The 19,084-nt window shown below is 56.8% G+C and overlaps 1 protein-coding gene across 4 annotated transcripts in view; it reads right to left on the bottom strand.

Moving 5' to 3' along the window:
• CAMK2A (calcium/calmodulin dependent protein kinase II alpha) overlaps positions 1 to 13,286 on the bottom strand; it is a 34,799-nt gene extending 21,513 nt beyond the window's left edge. The window contains exons 1-5 of one of the 4 annotated variants that reach the window (XM_032703400.1): positions 13,017 to 13,286; positions 7,226 to 7,320; positions 4,369 to 4,428; positions 540 to 594; positions 225 to 290 (exon numbers count right to left, since the gene is read on the bottom strand). In XM_032703400.1, the coding sequence (XP_032559291.1) occupies positions 225 to 290; positions 540 to 594; positions 4,369 to 4,428; positions 7,226 to 7,320; positions 13,017 to 13,078 (338 nt within the window). In that variant the 5' untranslated portion in view covers positions 13,079 to 13,286. The remainder of the gene's footprint in view (positions 1 to 224; positions 291 to 539; positions 595 to 4,368; positions 4,429 to 7,225; positions 7,321 to 13,016) is intronic. The other 3 variants (XM_032703399.1, XM_032703402.1, XM_032703401.1) reach the window with 3 other exon arrangements.
• Positions 13,287 to 19,084: the final 5,798 nt, after the last annotated feature.

Genomic DNA, 19,084 nt, shown 5'->3' with positions numbered 1-19,084 from the left:
GCACAGGAGTTGAGTGAGTTAAAAAGAGCATTTTTGGAAGTCTTTTTTGCACGACAGTTCTGGTTTATGAGTATGTGTTGCAGGAGTGGCTGTAAAACACCTCCCAACACGGAAGGAGCTCATGCTGCAGAAAGCCAGGCGTGTAGGACCTTGGGAGGGAGCAGCTCTGGGGAGAAGGGGATATAATCTGTCCCCTCCACAGCCCCATGTGTGTCTGTGCTCACCTGGCATCCGCTTCACTGTAGTACTCCCTGGCCACAATGTCCTCAAACAGCTCCCCACCAGTGACCCTGAGAGAAAAAAGGGGGAGCTGGATTGATTGACAGCACACTTGGCCCCGGCAATCCCCCCCCCAAAATGTTCCTTGCACGGTGGGAGAGTCGGAGGTGCAGGACAGGGACCTGCCCTCTGCCCGGCTTGGGGACCCAAGCTTGGTTCAAGCCCCATGGGAAGGGCTCGGGTGAGATGGAGGGTATGTCACCCCGGGTGGAAGCACAGAGCTGGCAGTGGGTCAGGGGATGCATTGAACCATTACTCACAGGTCAAATATCAGGTAGTGGTGGCCCTCCTCAGAGATGCTGTCATGGAGCCTCACTGCAGCAGAGACAGAAGGGTTATGGGGTACACCTGGCTCCCACCCTGCTCCCCCGGAATGTGTTTGCTCCCCTTTGGGCTCAAGCAGGAGCTGGGGAAGGGCATGAGCAGGGCTATTTCTCCTCCCTCCTCCTCTTGCTATTGCCACTGACTGGGTGGGGGGGGTCCCTGCTCCCCAGGGGACCCCAGCCATGGCCTCAGCCTGGGGCAGTGGTGAGAGGCTCAAAGGTCACCTCCAAATTGGGGACTGCCCAGAGCTGTGTCTGCTGAGGTTCCGGGCAGCTGCTGGGCTATCTTGGGCACTGGGCAGGCTGCAGGCATGGGTGTCCCCAGCCCCAACAGGATTAGTGCCTGGGCACAGGGAGAGCTCAGCAGGGTGCTGGGCTGACAGCCCTGGCACCCACAGGGCTCTTTTTATTTTCTGCTCATGACCTTCCTTTTCTCCTTGGGAATCTCTGCAGGATGAGTTTCCCCATCTCCTGGAATCTCACCCTGCTCATTACACCGAGGGGCACCCTCTCCCCTCGTGCACAATTCACCAGACACAGCCAGGCACAAATCTGTCACCTTGAAGCTGTGTGCTGGTTATTCAGGCTCAGATTCCTGCTCACAGCTTAGCAGGCAGATGTGCAGCAAGGGGAGAGGCATGGAAACAGGTAGGATGGATAAACAGAGCCTGGTCCAGTGTCCTCTGTCCCCCACCTCTATTTTGTTTGATTCCCTTGAGGCTGTAAATGTTTAACCCTTCTCTCTCTCACCTGGTTTTAGCCCTATACAACCTTCAACATCTTTGAGAATGTTAGGAATCGAGGAGGAAAAAATAAACATCAAGGTGAGTTTATGGGAATTTTTACTTATAGACCCTTTTACTGCAGCTAAAGCAGCTGAGCCCTGTATGGAAACATCCTCAGACTCAGTCTGAGCCAGGCGAGATAACAAGCCCCATCGCTGAGCACAGATACTGCACTGTATTTCTCTTATCTCACAGGCCAGCAAACACCACTCTTCTGGTCCTTCTCCTGTCTCCAAGCTCCCCAGGCAGATCCAGCAGCTGCCAAGACCATGCTGCCAGCAGTGGCAGCCCACCCAGCCAGGGCAGAGGAGGTCTGATGAGCTGAGCTCCATCCTTCCTTTCGGTCTCTCCTGTGATCCCGATTACTGACACAACTTGCTCGTCTTATTTCCCAGTTATCCTTCTCCACTGCTGGCCTCTGCAGACATTCCCTGTGCTCCAGCATCTGTCTGCTCCATCTTTCTCTGACAAAATCCCAGCTTTCCTGCCTTCCTCTGCTGAAAGAGATGTAATTCCTCCCATTTCATCTCGCCTGGGAGGGATTTGGGGGTATCAGAGCTGGGATCCCACAGAAGCCAAAGTGTTCTCAGGGGGATTAGGTGAGTTCGGTGTGGATAGGGCCAGTGTAACCACAAACAGATGGTCCAGATACGTTCCTTGCTTGAGGAAGTCCCAAAGCCTGTGGCTGCCAGGAGCCAAGGAGGTATAAGAGGGAGCAGCTGCTCTAAATATAACCTGATTCTACAAGTATCTGTTACTGACCGTAGTCAGAGAGAGCTGCACTGGCCAAACCACTCCAGCTCAGTGCTGGGAGCCAAGGCAAGAGCGGGACACAGCTTTGGGACTGAGAGTCAGGGGACAACAGGTACCTGGAGTTAAAACTGCAGGGCTGCGTGCAGCCAAAGTTTTCCCAATAAAGCAAGACTTCCCTGAATGGAAAAAAACTTTGGGAAACCACAGCTCTCCTAATACATCCCCCAGTACTGTGGATGTACTGCAGGATCCTGGGGACCTGGACCTGCCCTTAACTGCCTGTGCACGGCTTTCCATGTGAGGTTTTCCAGCAGGCACAGTGCAGAGCGCAGACTGGTTCCTCCAGGAACTGCAGCGTGGCTTTCCAGTGGGAAACGGAGGGACCCCACGCGTTCTCATGGGAGATGGAAAGACCCCACCTTGCTGCAGGGAACAAAGGAGAGGACAGCAAAGCCCTCGGCAGTTGGGGTGTGTCTCCCAGTGAGGGCTGGAGAGGGTTGTTCTGCCTCATCCCAGCAGCAGTGCCTCCTCTTCCTCATGCCAGGCCGCTCTGCAGCGGCACAGCTCGTTCCAGCTCCTGGGTGGGTAATGAGCCGCCTTTGCTGCACGGAAGGGGAGCTGCGAGTCCAAGTTTCCAGGCAGCAGGAGCAGTGGAGGGGCGTGAAGGGAAAGAGGGTGTGGGGTGGGGGGGTGGAGAAGAGCCTCCTGGGTATAAATAGCAGCGGATTGGGCTTGTTAACATCTCAAGCTGTTAACCCCTTCCAGCCCTTGAAGCAGGGATGCTCTGAGCCTGCCAGGTCATGGCCAAACAGTGAGAGGTGGTGCAGGGGTGGGGGACAAGGTACAGGAAGGGGTCAGATGTTTCTGTCCTCGGATATCTTGTCATCTCCACTAGCAGGTGATGGAGCGGGAAGGGAGGAAGACAGCCACAGGGAAGAGCTGTGGCCAGGCCGGGAAGCTGGGGAGCTGCAGCTGCATGGCCCAGAGCTCCCATCCTGCGGGTCTCGTGGGGTGAGTTCCTCTGGTTTTAGTATTTCCTGCTATTCATGCATTCGCAGTGTGTTTCCTTCATGTCTCCGCAATCGTTGCCGGTATTTTGGTGCAAAGGGGATGCTGCACTCCCTGGCAGGACCCCTGCAGGGCAGCTCCTGGTCCTGCCTGACCAGAGGCTGGGGAAGCCGGCGGGGTCCGGCACCCTGGCAATGCAGGGGAGACCTGCCATGCAGCCATGTGCTGAGACAGACGGGAGCTGACGGCCCTTTTTCAAACTGAAATATTTATGGGACAGGAGCCACATGGTTGGTCCCAGTGGCCCTGGATCTAGCTCCCTGGATCTGCTGCAGCAGCTCCTGGGGAAGGACGGATCCAGGTCACCGGAGCAGTGAGGGGGCCAGGGAGAAGCTCGGCCACAGGGGAACCCTCCCAGCTCCTGATTGTGGGTTGAGAGGGCTGCAGAAACCACCAAATGCTTTCCCCAAAGCTGCAAGATCTCACTGGGGTCGGCACATCCTGGGATGCAGCAGAGGGAAGAGGAGCTTCATCCAGACTATCCGCAGGGATCAAGAACCTGCATCGGCATCACTCTCAGGGATGGAGTTTGGGATTTTATTTTTTTTTTTTTTTACTGCAGCTTTTTCCCCTCCCCTCTCTCTCTCTCCTTCTGGCCTATTTTTGTCTTTTGCAGGGGCTCAGGAGTTTTCCTGAAACAGCTTTTCCGAAGGAGGCTACTCTCAGATGGACGGTCGGTGGGAAAGTCTTCGCTTCCCCCCGCCATCGCTCCTCCCACACGCCCCGCGCTGCTGCTGCTGCTCCGAGCTGCAGCCGCTTTTTGGAGCATGCAGAGGAATACGGCACCCGAACGGGGGGAGAGCAGTAAAAATAGCCCTTTGCAGCCTCCTGAGGCTCCGCTTCTCCCTGAGGGAGCTATGGCCAAGTGGGTTAGTCAGGACCTACTTCAATCCCCCCATGCCTGGTGGGGGCCTTTCTCCCCATGGCCCCATTAAGGATGGTGCTTCCCGCGAGGAAGAGGAGGGACGGCTGTGCGGATCTCGGCTGCCACCGAGCCCCTCTCCTCTGGGATGGTGGCTGGAGCACGAGGGAAGGACAAACAGTCCATGCTGCTGCAGGCAGGGCTGGATTATTGATGGGGACCCCTTAGCCCCGACTGGGGCACGGGAGGGCATGTGGGCAGTGGAGCCCCAACAACGGGGGTTGCAGGGTGTGCTTACCAATGTTGGGGTGCTTCAGGAGGCGGCAGATCCGGGCTTCTCGTTCCAGCTTCTGGTGATCTGAAAGAGGCAACGGCCCTAAATTAGGATCTGAGGAAGGGACTCAACTGCTCTCGGCTCCTGCTGGGCTCTCAGAGGAGCTGCCAGCACAGGAAATCTGGGGGGACAGAGCAACTGGCAAAGAGAAAACCCATACTTTTTTTTTCTTTTTTTTCTTTTTTGCTATACAATAGCAGATCTGGGGACATGTTCAGCATCAGGGCCTGATGGGCACTATCCCAGCACAGATATAGCCCCCAACCAAGCCCCTAGGTACTGATGCCATGGGTGGTCCTGGGCTTGGGATGATCCCTTGCCCTCCTCTCTCCCTTCTCTTAGCTGAACAATCTCTGATCACCTCCTGAATATCCTGGATTTGCTTGGTTTGTCCCTGCCAGCAGCACTGTTCCCTTTTCTCCTATTTTTCCAGGTACAAGTAATCAGAAGGGACATTTCTGGTCCTGCATGGTACAATTTGAGCAACCGAATGACTGGTGAGAAGTGTCAGGCTGAAATGGGGCTACAAGCTTCGCTCCCCATCACCATCACCAGCCATTCCACGTCAGGACTTTGCTCTCCTGCATCACAAAACCCTGGCTCTGAAAATGTGCTTTGCTCTGGTACCTGTCTGCAAAAAGGCAGCACAGATCCCATTCCTCAGCTTTTGGCTTGGGAATGTGAGACAAGGGAGCTCTGGGCGAAGCAAGTTGAGCTGAGCCAAAAAATCCTCCACCCTGGGGCACCTCAGAATGAATCTGTAAATTATTTTGTTTCTTCCTCTCCACTTCTGCTCACACCTGACCCAGCCATCCTGCATGGAGGTGCCCGTCTGGAGGAAATTTCATGCTAGCAGGAACTCTGCAGCCGGGACAAGTGAGGATATAATTAGGGCTGCTTGTCTCTCGGTGCTATCGCTGCTCCCTTGCAGGTTCACACCCCGGAGTCTGTCTCTGCATCAAATCAAACCTGGGTGTCTCCGACCGCCAAGATGTGAAGGTGATACAGCCCCTTCTCTGCAGGGCTGAAGCCTTCCCCAGGGCTCAGTATCCCCATCCAGTGGGAGAGTCAACCCCGGGTTTGGAGTGAATTTTGCAGCCTGTACTGGAGTCTGTGAGCTGAAGGCTGGGACAGCCTCCATGGCCTCGTTCAGCTCCCCATGGCATTTTCCCCAATGGGGCACAACCTTCCCAGGATGGGATGGGGTGACAGGGAGAGGTTGGGGTTTAGGCTTTTGTTTTTCACAACTAAAGTGAATGACAGAGATGGGCTGGAGGGACAGTGAGGCAACAAATTCTCTGAGGAAGTGACCCATGGCCGCAGTTCCTCTCCTATCCCACAAATCCAGCTCCTGCCTGCACCCTAACCCCATTTCTCCTCCAAGACTTCCACTTTCTCCCCTGCTGGCCCCTCAGCAGCCAGGAGGATGTCTGAAGAAACAGACCATGGCTGGAGATGTTTTGCAGCTTCTTTTCCCCACTCCTCCCTCCCTGCCTTCCCCCCCTTTGTGTATGACACAGCCAGTGGCACATCCCCATGGGACAGTGGCTCCTCATGCCCCTCTGGGGCTTGTCCCAGTCTGGGGAAGCAGCAGCACTGCAGGAATGGGGGTTCCAGATCATTAGCAAAAGCAGCTGGTGATTTCAGCTGGTGGAGCAGGGAAAATAGCTCCAGCCAAGTCTCCTCAGGGGGCAGATGGGCACAGAGCCACTGCAGGGACAGCACAAACCCCAAGAGAGGGCGGAGAGGGGCAAACTGCCTGAGGAGGCAAGTGGAGGCAGGATAGAGGGGGGTGGCTCAATCTGCTGCTTCAGGCAGCCCTGAAATCTGGGAGGCATTTTCTGCCCACCCTGCTGCCAGCTGGGGTACATGGGCAGGAGCCAAGAGCTGAGCCCAGCACTGCACACTCTGCCTGGAGCCCAGCCCTCAGCCTCAGAGGAAGAGAAATGGTCCATATCCCAGAAGAAGGGCAGGGGTCAATGCTGGAGGAGCTGGGGAGGCTCAGTGCTGGTGCTGTGCCACTTCAGCAGCATGGTGGGAGGGAGATTGCAACATGTTGGTTTAATTCCAGGTCAGAAAGGAGCTTGTCACAGTTTTCTGCATTTAAGTTTTGCCTTCGGAGGTCAGCAGTGGCAGGAGGGAGAGTCACCGAGGGAGGTTAATTAAACTCTCCTGGCAGGGTGCTTGCTCCCGGCACCCATCCTGCACTCCCGACAGCCAGAGAGGAGCTGGAGTGGGGACACAGCATCTGCTGCCCCATCCCCTCCATCCTCCTCATCACAGCTCCTCTGCCACATTCCTGGGGGCAGAGGGGACTGTGCCCTGGGGCAAGGGCTGACTGATGCTTTTCTCTGCTGGCTCAGCTCAGCCTCAGTTCGAGGAGCACCCAGGATAGACCCACCAGGACAGACCCACCAGCACCTCTTCCAGCAGCAAACAGCCAATGTGCTCCACCAGAGTGATTAACCAGATGGCAGCGAGGGGTGAGGGTCCATCTACAGTTAGAAATGAAGTCAAACCCCCACTTGAAAGGACGTTCTGATTTCATTGATGTAGGTATATGAGTAAGAAAACCTGCACCACCAAGAGTGGGGATGGGGGGGTCAGTGAGGGCCCTCTCAGAAAGTGATGCTTCCAAAATAACTGTGCTACCCAGTGCCTGAAGCTGGCAGTGGTCTGGCTTGCTGCAAGGCTGTCACCAGCATTTTGCTGCAGAGTGGTGGCAGATCTCAGGAACAGAAATGAGGTCCTATGGGACAAATTCCTCATTCTGTAAGCCCTGGTTGCCTCTCACCTCCCCAGGAACATCCCCAGCACTTACCTCGAGCAGAGAGCTTCTTGGTGTTGATGATCTTGGCTGCATACTCTTGTCCTGCCAACACCTTCACGCATCTCCGGACAATGGAGAAAGCGCCCCTGGGAAGAGAAGAAGCCACAGGGAGAGGTGAGGGGTGTGGTGTGGGCAAGGGCACAGCTCAGCCCTGACGGAGGATGAGAATGGGGATGAGAATGGGGATGTGGATGCTGGCTAGGGAAGAGATTTGGAGAAAACATTTGGAGGGATCTCAGTCAGCTTTCCATGCACCACTCTCCTTGGGAAATAATGGGTGCAGGCACATGCAGACCTAGGGGTGAATGTGGGATTCTTCCCTCCATGCTCCTCTGGGACACTCCAGGCATTGTGCACCTTTACTCCTCTTCCTCCCAGCTCTCCCTACCTGTCCCCAAGAGAAAAGGGGCAATGATTTACTGGAGGCACTGGCTCCTGAGGGACACTGTGATGGCTGCGGCTGCTACGGGCACTTCAGCCTGTGTGGCTCAGCCTGCTCTAGACCTTGCAATCACAGCAGCACTTGGCAGCTGTGAGCAGTGCCAGGTCCCCCCAGCTGCAAAACTGCCACCCAGGCAGGGATAGCCCAGGGGATCCTGTGAGCAAGGACCCCTGGAGCCAAGCTGGACAGGGACTGATGCTGCTGTGCCTTGCACACGCATGAGCCAACGTGCAAGGCTCTCCTGGGATCTGGCAGGTAAACGAGCACAGCTGCTTGGGACACTCCAAAGACTCCCCTCTGCCCCTGTTCCCCATACCCCGAGCCCTGCCAGCTCGTGGCACTGCCAGTGCGGGTATGATGCTGGGAGCTGTGGCACGGCACACACACACACACACACACTGCTGGCCATGCTGAGCACAACCTTTGTGCCAGGTTCCCTTTCCTGCCAAACCTTTCCAATCGCTAAAATAACAACTATCAAAAGCAATCCCACCTCCCGCCCCACCTTCCCCCCACTCCCCGACACCCCGCTCCAGCTCCCTGCCGAGGAATAAAAGGCCACGGGCTGGCGAGCAGCGGCGGATAATTGATTTTACCGGTGGGGGCGGGTGGAGACGGGCAATTTGCGTTTGAATGTGATCTTTAGGAGAGCAGGCGAGCAGCGGGTGCGGAGGGATGGGGAAGGGGCCCCAGCAGAGCCGGCAGCCCACGCTCCCAGCGCCGCCGCGCAGAGCATCGCTCACGGCACGTGCCGGGCGGGAGCCGGGGGAACAGCATCCCGGTGCTTCCCAGCTTCCCCGTCCTGACGTTTAATCCTGGCTGCTGAAAGAGCTGAGCTGTTAATATCGCTGAATCCTGGAGGGGGTGGGGGGAAATTAATTGGAAAGGGGGGGCAAAATGCTTCATATCCGACTTGCCCTGGATCAGAGATCAGAGCCATCATCAGTCCTGCAGTGCTGCTCTCCCCATCCCACTGGGAACGCCACAGTGTGTGGGGTTTGTGGGTTTCTGTAGATCCCTGGGACTCATCTTCTCTATTTTTTTCCTAGAAACACGTGTGATACTTTTGCAGCAGCAGGATAGTCTGCAGCAGAGAGTACAGCAAGCAGGGATGCCCCCCTTCCCCAGCTGGGGGTTCCTGCCCCAGTCACACGTTTTCACTGCAGAACCCAACATGAGGGTGGAGTGACATAGATGTCCCAGATCCACTGGAGGCTGGGGAACCCCGGCCACTCCTGGTCCCAGCGCCCACAGCCACTTGCTCATCTATTTATTTGGACTGAATGGTGAGAAAAGGGGAGCCATGGGAAGCAGGATAAAGCAGCCATGATGGGAGAGCACAGGGTTTCACATCCCCAGCTGCATTCCTGGCTTTTGCCTCCTTCAGACCTTCCTAACAGAAACCAAATGTCTATTTGTGGTCTGTAAAGCACAATCAAGATGCTGTGAGCCTGGAGGGTGGGTGGAACATGGAGCACTGGAAGCAGGTGCAGAACACTCCGGGGTACAGGACACTTGCCATAGCCCCATCCTAGTTCCAATGGGGTCCTTCAGTGAGTCTGCACTGGCCAGGAACCCACCATGTTGGATGTTCTACACCCAGACAGGCTCTACTCCCTATGCCAGGCTTCTCAGCCCCATGTTTCCAGCCTAGGGGAAAAAAATCCTCCCTTGGCTCCATCTAAATGCAGCATTTCCTTCCCCGCAAAGGCAGGCATCCTCTTCTGCACCAGGAGCTCGTGAGGCTATGCAGGCAGCACTGGGGGTGCCAAGCAGGGAGCTCAGCCCTGTCTTGGTTCAAGAAACCCCTCTGGAAGAAAGAAATCATGCCCTGTTCCCTGGCCATGGGCAGCAGAGTGTCCCTTCTTTCCCAGGGCGGCAGGTCTTTGGATGGGGATCACCAAAACCCTGGTGGAAGTTGGGCCCCCATCTCTGCCTGGCTTGGATGAGACAGCATGTCCCAGTTGGAGCACGGGATGGGGACATCACCTGCAGGGCCATGGGTACAGACCATGTCCTTGTTCCCCTGCTGGCTGCCAGCGCAGGGCAATGCTGGACCCACAGCCCAACAGCCAGCTCTGTCCCTGCAGCCTTGAGCCCTGGCATTGCTGAGTCCCAGCCCTGCAGCTTCTGCCCCTTGGTCCCCAGTCCAGGCATGACCCCATGCCTTGTCCCCACGGCCTACCCCCCCAGCCCAAGCAGTGGCTCTGCCACCGGGATGCTCCTCTTCCCCCTTTTTCACACCTTCCCTGCCAGCTCCTGGCTGTGCTGCTGCCGCCCTCCCTCTCTTCAACACCTCCTCCTCCTCCGAGGCATTTTATCTCCTTTCTAGAGAGAAGAGTGTGGGCTGGGGATTTTTTGTTCCTCCATTTTTTATTTTTTTTTCCCCTTTTTAATAAGCCCCCTCTCCTGCAGCTCCAGGAGCGGAGGGGCTGATCGTAAGGCTCAGCACGGTAATTGTCTCCAGCCTCTCCCTGAACCTGCTGCGGGGGCGGATTTGGAGGCGCCGGTGGAGCTGCACTTCATGTTTGTCCTACTCTGGGGGGCCGTGGGCAGGATCTTCTCCCTGTCCCTCGCCGCTGTCCACCGCCCTCTGCAAGCGTGGGGGATCGGAGCAGCCCTTCACTTGCTCCGCTTTGCGGGGGCTGCTGCAGGAGCAGGTTTTCCCCAGCTCCGTGTCCCCCGCTTGGAACAGATGCCTTCCCATGCTTGGGAGGTGCAGGGATGTGCCAAGGGCTTGTGCTCCACGGAGCAGGCTCTGCAGACTCTTCTCCCCATCTCTGCCTGCCCCCAAAGCCCCGTCGTGTGTGGCATCTCAATCCCCACCTGCCTGGGAGTCAGGATGGGTGACAGCCAAGGAGATGGCAAAGGAACAGGGTGGGTGCAGCAGCCTGGCACCCACCACCCCCCCTCCTGCCAGCCAGGCTGGGGACACATTGTGTCCCCCACAACAGCCCACCCCAGTTCCTCGGGGACAGCAAACTCAAGATGGACCCTTTCTGCTCCGAATCCTTGCAGGACACTGCTCCCGATCGGGGTCTGGCGGGGGGAGAACCGTTCTGCCCACCCCTGCCAGGACCCCCCCACCCCAAACGGCACCGGGAGCGTCTCTCCGGAGGAGGAACGACACTTCTCACGGCGAGCAGCTGCCGCAGCAGAGCAGAGGTGCGGCACTTCGTCCTGATTTCCCTCTCTAAGCCCATGAAGCGGAAATTTCCCCATGGGAAACCGCTGATTTTTGAATGTGCCAGGATGTGCTGGAAACCATCCCAGTGGAAAATCCCCAACCAGCCCCACAGCACCTTGGCTAGCCTGGTGGAGCCCCTAACTCGGGAACACACCTCAGTGCTGCGGTTGTACCTGCCCTCTTTGGTGGATGGAAAAGCCGTGGGATGCTCCGAGCTGGGAATGATGCCCCTGAATCACCCCGGGGGTGGGGTGGCCGGGTACGATGCTCACAGGGGCTGGTAAGCTGCTGCACCAGCTTAGCTCCTTTATTTGTGAATGCATTAAAATGTATCTGTCCAGGTGGTTTTACACCACAGCACTGGGCAGTGCAGGCAAACCCTGAGCCTGGGTGCTCAGCCTTTGGTGTCACCACCCACCCAGCAAAGTGTCACATCCCAGACACCTTCAGGAGCCCTCCCGGTCCTACCCCATCACTCCTGGTCTGCAAACTCCCCTCCACATCCCCGCAGCCACCGCTGCCCAGCCAGGGCCCTGCAGCCTCACTGCAGGCACCCAACAGCCACTGCCTCCCCTGCCCAGCCCCTGCCACCACCACAGAGCCTCAGAGCCTTGAAAAGCCAAGAAAACTCTGGAAAAAGCAGGTCCCACATCCCACCTTGCACCATCTCCCCAGCGGATGCCCAACCCCCTGCCCACAGTGCCAGCTGGGGCTGTCCCCACCACAAGGACCCACTCCCCAACCCACTGTTCCCTGCCAGCCCCTTACAGCCACCCTGATGCCACAGGAATGGATGTGAGTATCCTGGGATGGGGGGCTCCACTCGCCTCCACGGAGCTGCACTTTATAGCAGCACCGTGGTGCTGTGGGTTGGCTGGGGAATGTGAACAGCGTTCAGCCCAGCACAAAGTGCTCCCTGTCTCAGCCTCTCCATTTCTCCTCTCCATTTCTCCATCTCTGCCCTCTCCTCTCTCCTTCACCCCCATTTTCAATGCCCACGTGTGTGTGTGTGTGGGCACACTTTTAGGCACAGGCTGCCCTGCACCCAGGCGATGCAGGGCTGCAGGGTTGGAGCATGTCCCTGTGCCTAGGGATGGACACGGCTTCCCATCTGGAGCACAGGCACCAGCTGCCCGGCACAGGCACCCTGAGCCCGTCACCACCTGCCAGCCACTCCATGGGGACGGTGGCCACACGCCCCAGATTCACACACCAGCTCCAAAAAAAAAGGCACAAAAACCAAAACAGAGGCACACGCCTGCTCACTCCGGCGCCCGTTTTACAGCCACACGCTGGGCGAGACGCGGAGCATCCCTCTGCACGGAGGACCTGACATCCCCTGCTCCACCCCGGGGGGCTCGGTGCTCCCCGGGATTGCCTCACTGTGCACAGGCAGTTCTGCTTGCACTCACACACACACACACACACACACACACACACACTCACACACACACACACACACTCACACACACACACTCACACACACACACACACACACACACATACACACATACACACACACACACACGCGGTGACACCCGGACCTGAGAGCTGAGCGCTCCCCAGCAGGAGGGTCAGGCAGGGCTGTGGCTCACACGCAGTGGGACAGGGGCAGGGGTGAGGGACATCCTGGGTCTGTCCAAGACCTGCCAGAATTCTCTGGGGGCTGCCATGCAGGCTAGGTCTCCTGCAGCACTAGTAACCCTGGTAAATCCGTACAGAGAAATTACAAAGAATTACAAAGAAATGTAAGAGGTGCCCAATGTATTTGTAAATGTAAGGCTTTCCTCCTCGGCTGTCCCATCCCTCCTCCCGGCTGGGGAACTTCCTGAGGGAACCAGCAGCACCCTTTTCTGGAAGCAGCTTTTCCATGAAAGAGACAGTTGCCCCCTCCCCAGGCAGCTCCGGACTTCTGGGTGCCCTGTGCCCCCAACCAAACACCCATCAGCAGCTCCTGAACTCAGGGAGGGACAGAGATGCAGATCTGGGGCTGGCAGCCCCCATCCTCACCCGAGTCCTCCCACCGATCCCCGCTGCATCTCTCCGTGCCCATCTCATTTCCCGCATCTCCAGCAGTTCCCAGCACTGCTGAGGGTCTTTCCCAGCCAGGGAACAGCCCCGCTCCAAGCATTCCAGCCCCGTCTCCAACTTACTTGCCCAGTTCCTCAAAGAGCTGGTACTCCTCCGTGAAGCGATTGCAGGTGATGGTGGCCATCCCGAGGGGCTGGAAATGCTCCCTCCCCAGTGCAGAGTTTGGGGCAAGCAGTTCTCCTCTCGCTCCCTCCCTCTCCGTGTGCTCCCGGGGCTCTCTCCTCGCCGAGGTAAATAAGGGAATATGTTTGATTGACAAGCCCAGAGATAATGATGAGGGCAATTTGTCTTCTCAGCTTCACAAGCCTTCGTCAGCATCCCCGTCCCCATGGTGACCACCGCTGCCAGAAACGCCCTGTTTCTGTTGCCGGGGCAACTGCTTCCCAAACCCGCCACCCTCCATGGGGACCATGGCCCTGCTGGGGACCCGGCCCGGGGGCTGCGCGGGGGTCACCCACCTGCTGCAGAGGGGAGGGAATGTCTAAAATACAACTATTAAAGGCAAATTAAAGGATGTGGCAGTGGTAAAATAATTGGGGCAAAAATGGTTTCCATGGAAACCATGGTTTCCATGTTGCAGGAGGATGCTGTCACCCTGGCAACAGCTTACCTCCACCCCCCCCCCATAAAAAAATACAGGCCCTGCTGGTGCCCACAGCAGCATTCCTTGGGGTCCTGGGGCACTGTGGGATGGGGACATGCTGCAGCAGGAGGGAGCAGATGGAACAGAAGTGTGTCAGGAGAAGCTGGAGAAACCATGGCAGGTCCCCAGGTGCCCACACTGTCCCACCTTCAGCCAGGGTCCCCAGGGGGGCTACCCCTGATCACACTGCAGGGGAGAACTGGCTGCTCCCTGCTCCCCACCTTTGCCCACTGGGTCTCCCTATGGGCTCTGGGCTTCCCGGGGAGCAGGTCCTGAGGGTCCCACACACAGTGGGGTGAGTGGCTTGGCCTGAAGCAAAACTAGAGGGGAGCAAAAAGGCTGTGTCCTGGGGTGCTATGTCCCTATGGAGCCCAAGCTGGGGCAGATGGAGGGGATTATAGAGTGGGAATAGGAGGAAGGTTTGGCCTCCTCCTCCTCTGTCTTTTTGCTGCTGTGTGGCCTGTCTGCCATGCTGAACATAAGAAAGCACAAAAAGCGTAATAAAAGTAGAGTTGTGAGGTCCAAACCTCAGGGAAGGGGTTTCCTGGAGCCCCCACCATCATCCACTGAGGATCCTGCACCCCCTCCTCCATTTACACCACCCCTTGCACTTTCCACCTGCTGATCACCCCACCAGAAGAGCTTTCTACTAAGCTTTTGTCCTGTTTCTGGATGATTTTGCAGCAGCAGGGCCCCCGAAGCACCAGGAGAAGGGGCTCTGTGCCAGCTGGGAGGGCATTGCCTTTGGCAGCTGAGATGGATTGAATTCCCTTTCAGGCTGCCACGGAAGGGTTAAAAGGAAAAGAAAAGGTTCTAACCAGACAAAAATAGGGAGAAATCTTTGATAGGGGAGAGAGGAGGAGCAGAGAGGGAGAGAAGAAAGGAGGTGGAAGTGGAGGAGGACAGCAAGTGGTGGAGTGAGGAAGAGGAGGGGGAGGAGGAGAAAGGTCTAATGGCTTTTCCATTAATTGCACCATTACCCACTTTCATCCCCACCTTGCATTCCTGCATCCAGCCTCCTGCTCCTGTCTGGTCCAGCCAGAGGAGATCCTGCATCCCTGGTGGCAGGGCAGGGACCTGATTCCCAGCTGTGGACAGGCACAGGGATGGGGCCACAGTCCCCAAGGGTTGATGGCTTCCAGACCCACCTTGGCCATGCCCTGGCATCGGCAGAACACACCAGGCACACTCATTTGGGGTGAGGGCAATGCATTTGTGCCCTCTGTGCCCTGGGGATATGATGGTCCCCAAAACACCTCCCAGCCCCTGCACAACTCCTTCCCATCTCATTCCCACTCAAAAGGGGGTTTCATTCACCATCCCCAGGGCTGTGTCGGGAGGTGGGTGCTGCTGTGGGGGCCAGTGTGTCCCAATGCTTGTGGGAGTGCTCTCCTCCTCCAGCAGCAGCCTCCAGCAGCCCCTCAGAGCTGAAGGGCAAAAGGAAGAGCCTCCCCACTCCAGAGACCCCATGGATGCCCGTGAGCAGCTCTGCACCCCCACCCCACTCCTGCCTGTGCTAATGTTCGTGTCCCCGTGGGCTCTGCAATGTGACCTGCCCCCCCCCGTGCCCACCCCCACGCTGGCACACGTGTTCAACCCCACACGCGTGACTCTGAGTGCTCCCGTAGCCGGGAGGAGGGATCTGTCCCTTCCTTCCCCCCAGGACCCCCACTGCACCCCTGATCCCCATGGCACAAACCCCTCACCCAGGCAGGGGGTGATGGCAAAGCCCCCTGTGAGGACCCTGCCTCCCACCCCAGGATTCTCCTGCCTGGCAGAGACACAGCTCTCCAGGAAAGTTTTCTCCCTCCGTCCTCTCTATCCAGTTTTTTTTTTTGCTTTTCCTCGACATTTTTCCCTCTGAGGGTAAGGGGATGTCAGACTTCTGGGTGCTGAACATGCTCTGCTTCACTGATGATGTTTTCCCAAGCAGGAACTGCTGCATGGCTCTGCTCCTGGGTGCCTGGAGACAATCCAAGGGGAGCAGGAGCTCTGGGTGAGACCTTCCCCTTCTCAGCTGGGGGCTCCGCTGTATAGGGGAGTAGTTTCAGCCCTCTCCAGGGGTCCTCAGGGTACACTTAAGATATCTCTGTTTCCAGCCATCCCAAGGTTTGCTCCTGCAGGGCTTTGGGAGCCAAGCTGCTCTCCTGCTGCCGTGCTTGGGTCTGGCCACCTGATGGAGACCTTCATCCCCAGTGATCTTCTCCATCACTGGGCTGCTTTCCCCACCTTTTCTCCAGCTCTCCCTGCAGAGATTTAGTTTCTGCATCCCAGCCTGGGGCTGCCCCAGGGTGGGCACCTGAGATCCGATGCAAAACCACAAATACACTGGAATGGCAGCTCAGGGAGGACCAGTGTGTCCTGGGGGGGCTGCAGCAGGTCCTCTCTGCTCCCGGGGGATGGGGCTTGTAGCAGAACCAGCAGGGCTGCGAATTACATATTGCAGACATCCCAAAATTACTGGGACAGTTTCACATGCAAGCTGGGGTCTGGGGGATGCTCAGTTGCTGTCCTCTGGGAAGCTGAATTTGGGGTTATTTTTAGATAAGATTATAAATACCGTGGTAAGAACTGATTTACATTTAGGGTTGTGTTTGCAAACGTGCCCTGTCCCTGTGGGTCCCAGCATTCGCTCCTGCAACCACAGAAAGCTGGTTTTGGCTGAGATAGGGTGTTCTCAGTGCCACCCTCTCCTCGACAGCAGGGTCCATGGGCAAAGACCCTCCTGTGGACATGGCCGTGATACTTGGGGACACTCAGCAGGTGCCATGTGGCTCCCTGGGGCCTTCGTGTGCTGGTTCTGGGTGGGGAAGAACCTCCAAAAAACACATATCCTTGGATCTCTGGAAGGAGAAAGGACAAGAGTGCCTTTGGTCCAGAACACCCTCTCCCCAGAATGAGGTGCTTGGGGTGCTCTGCCACCTCCCACTGTGGCAGTTTGCTGAGATATCCATCCCCTGTCCTGCTACTGGGCTTATTGCCTTCCCTGTCTCGCGGGGGGGGGGGGCTCTGAGGTAACTCCAGTCCTGTCTGACCCATCCCATCCTCATTCCACCCACATCCTATCCCCACTCCTATCTCTATCCCATCCCAACTCCATCCCACCCACATCCTCAACCCCATCCTATCGCCCTCCCCAACCCCACCTGATCCCATCCCCATCCTCCTCTTATCCTCCTCCCCATCTCCAGCCCATCCATTCCCAGCCCATCCCCATCCCACTCCCTCCAGCCAGCAGGGTGGAGGCAGCCAGTCCATCCTGACATTGGAGCCCCAGATGCATTCCCCTGCCCCATCCTTCCGCAGGCCCCCATCCTACACCCACTTTCTGATGGGGTTTGGAGCAGCTAGGGGCTTGCCCAGCACTTTGAATGGAGATTGGGAAGGAGGGGATCCTCAGCCTATCTATGCAGACACATCTCCCGGGTGCAGGGAGCTCCACTACTGAGCATCTCTCCAGCTGCATTAACCCCTCAGCAGCCAGAGCGCACACACACTCCCAAGGGACTTCAACTGTGTGAAAACACGGGATTGTGGCACATTGCTGCATTTTTCCCCAGAGAGACCATTAAAGAGCATCGCTGGGATGAGGAGCCCACGCAGCAGCAGCCATGTGTCCGTTCCCAGCCCAGTGTTCAGATACAGCACAGCTGGAATCGGTGGAGAAGGACAACTGCTCTCCTCAGGCTCGAGGCTTCGCATTCCACGAACACCCAGAGATGCTCCTGCCTACTCCTCCTCTTTGTTTTCAGGGACTAAGATTTTCCTTCAACTGTTTCTTCTTAAAAAGATTCAGAACCCAACTTTTTTTAATTAAAATACAGATGACGGCAGATCCACCGCTATGTCCAGGCTGACTGCGAGCCCGGCACCAGCCCAGCACATCCAAAACTGGAAAGGAAGCAAGGCCAGACGAACCTTCTCGTGGGGATATTAGCAAAAGTGAAGGGAGAAAAATCAAACATGTTTTCATGGAAATTTCCATTTTCGAAGAAAAAAAAAATAAAAGAAGGACTAAACTTGGATGCATTTATATAAATATGGAAATGAAAGCCGTTTCCCGAGCCTTGTCGCCACCCCACGTCCAGCCCTGCTCTCCTGCTCCCTTCAGCACCAGCTCCCCCTTTGCCATGATTTATTCCTGAGCCCCCTGCAGCATCACCCCCTGCCCTCCTCTGGCTCCAGCTCTGTCTGCAGCACTCTCCTCTTCTTCACCAAATTGTTGCTTTATTTTCAGCAACTGGTTGGCTCTGCCAAATGGCAGCCAGTGCCACAGCCCCGCTGTCTGTGGACACGCTGGTGGTGCACATCCCGAGGGACCAGGCTGGCCACTTGAGGTAGTTTGAGGATGTGGAGCATCCTCCCAGGGCTCACCTCTGCCCAGGTGATGCCATGGGGACCAATCCCCTTGGAGCAACATGCTAAGGAAGAAGGGGTGGAGATGGGGCTGATGGAGGAGCTGAGTCCCCCTCTGAAACCTGTTCTTGGGATGTGCCGACGGGATGGCATGGTGATGGATGTACGTGGAGCAGCAGGGACTGCCACACACACCACCACACTTTGGCTTTTCAAACTCCTTCCCAGCTCTACAAGAAGAGGCCTCCTCTCTTCTGCCTTGCTGTCAGCTGGGATTTTTTTTCTTTGTTTCTGTAGAAAATCCCAATTCCCCCAAATAATCCAGCTAAGAGTAAGAAAAAAAAAAATACAAACGTGTCATTGCATTCTCTTCCCATCCTCATCCCTCTCTCACACACAGGGCTTGAAAGCGCACTGAAAGGTATTCAGCGTTCGCGCTGCCAATTGTCACATCTTTCAATGACAGATTTTAAATGAATGTTATTTTGCAAGGGAGAGAGAGAGGGGGGAAAAGAAAAAAAAAAAAAAAAGAAAGCCCACACTGCTCATCCAAGAGCTGACAAGTCCTAACGGGCCTCATTTTCCAGAGACAAAAATAACTATTTTCAAAATTCACAGCAGGGCCTTCGCCTACACACGCTGCACCAAGAGAAACCTGTGGGGAGAAATGTAAAACACATTGTGTAAATGGAAATGCACCATGCATCCAAAACGCTTTTGAAGCGATTTGCCCCCTTTCATCCTCGCCAGCTCTCCTGTGAGCGCACGTACGAGCGCTCGCACCCTGCCGAAGGCGCGGGGGCCCGGCGCTGGGTCCGGAGCTGCCTGGCCCCCGGCAGTCGGATGAGTTCCCCGCGGCAGCGGATGACGGGAAGGTGTTTTCCTCCCCACGCGTGCGCTGCTGGAAGAGCGGTGCCCATCTGCGGCGAGGGGATGTGTTACGGCGCTGGCAGGCGGGAGACGTCCCCATCGCCCCTGTCCTCCACCATGGCTTCGAGGGCCTGCAGCTACAGAGCAGCTGCAGCAGCCTCTGCAGAGACCTCCTTGAGAACTTCCTTCTGCCCCAGGTTCAGCAGTGGGATGTGGGGACAGGGACAGCGCCAGCACTGGGAAGGAGCAGGCGGGACGGTT

This window comes from Chiroxiphia lanceolata, chromosome 15, assembly GCF_009829145.1.
Source record: "Chiroxiphia lanceolata isolate bChiLan1 chromosome 15, bChiLan1.pri, whole genome shotgun sequence".
In the NCBI taxonomy this organism is placed as follows: domain Eukaryota; kingdom Metazoa; phylum Chordata; class Aves; order Passeriformes; family Pipridae; genus Chiroxiphia; species Chiroxiphia lanceolata.
Note: the sequence above shows the minus strand (reverse complement) of the source record. Positions and strands in the feature narration are given on the sequence as shown.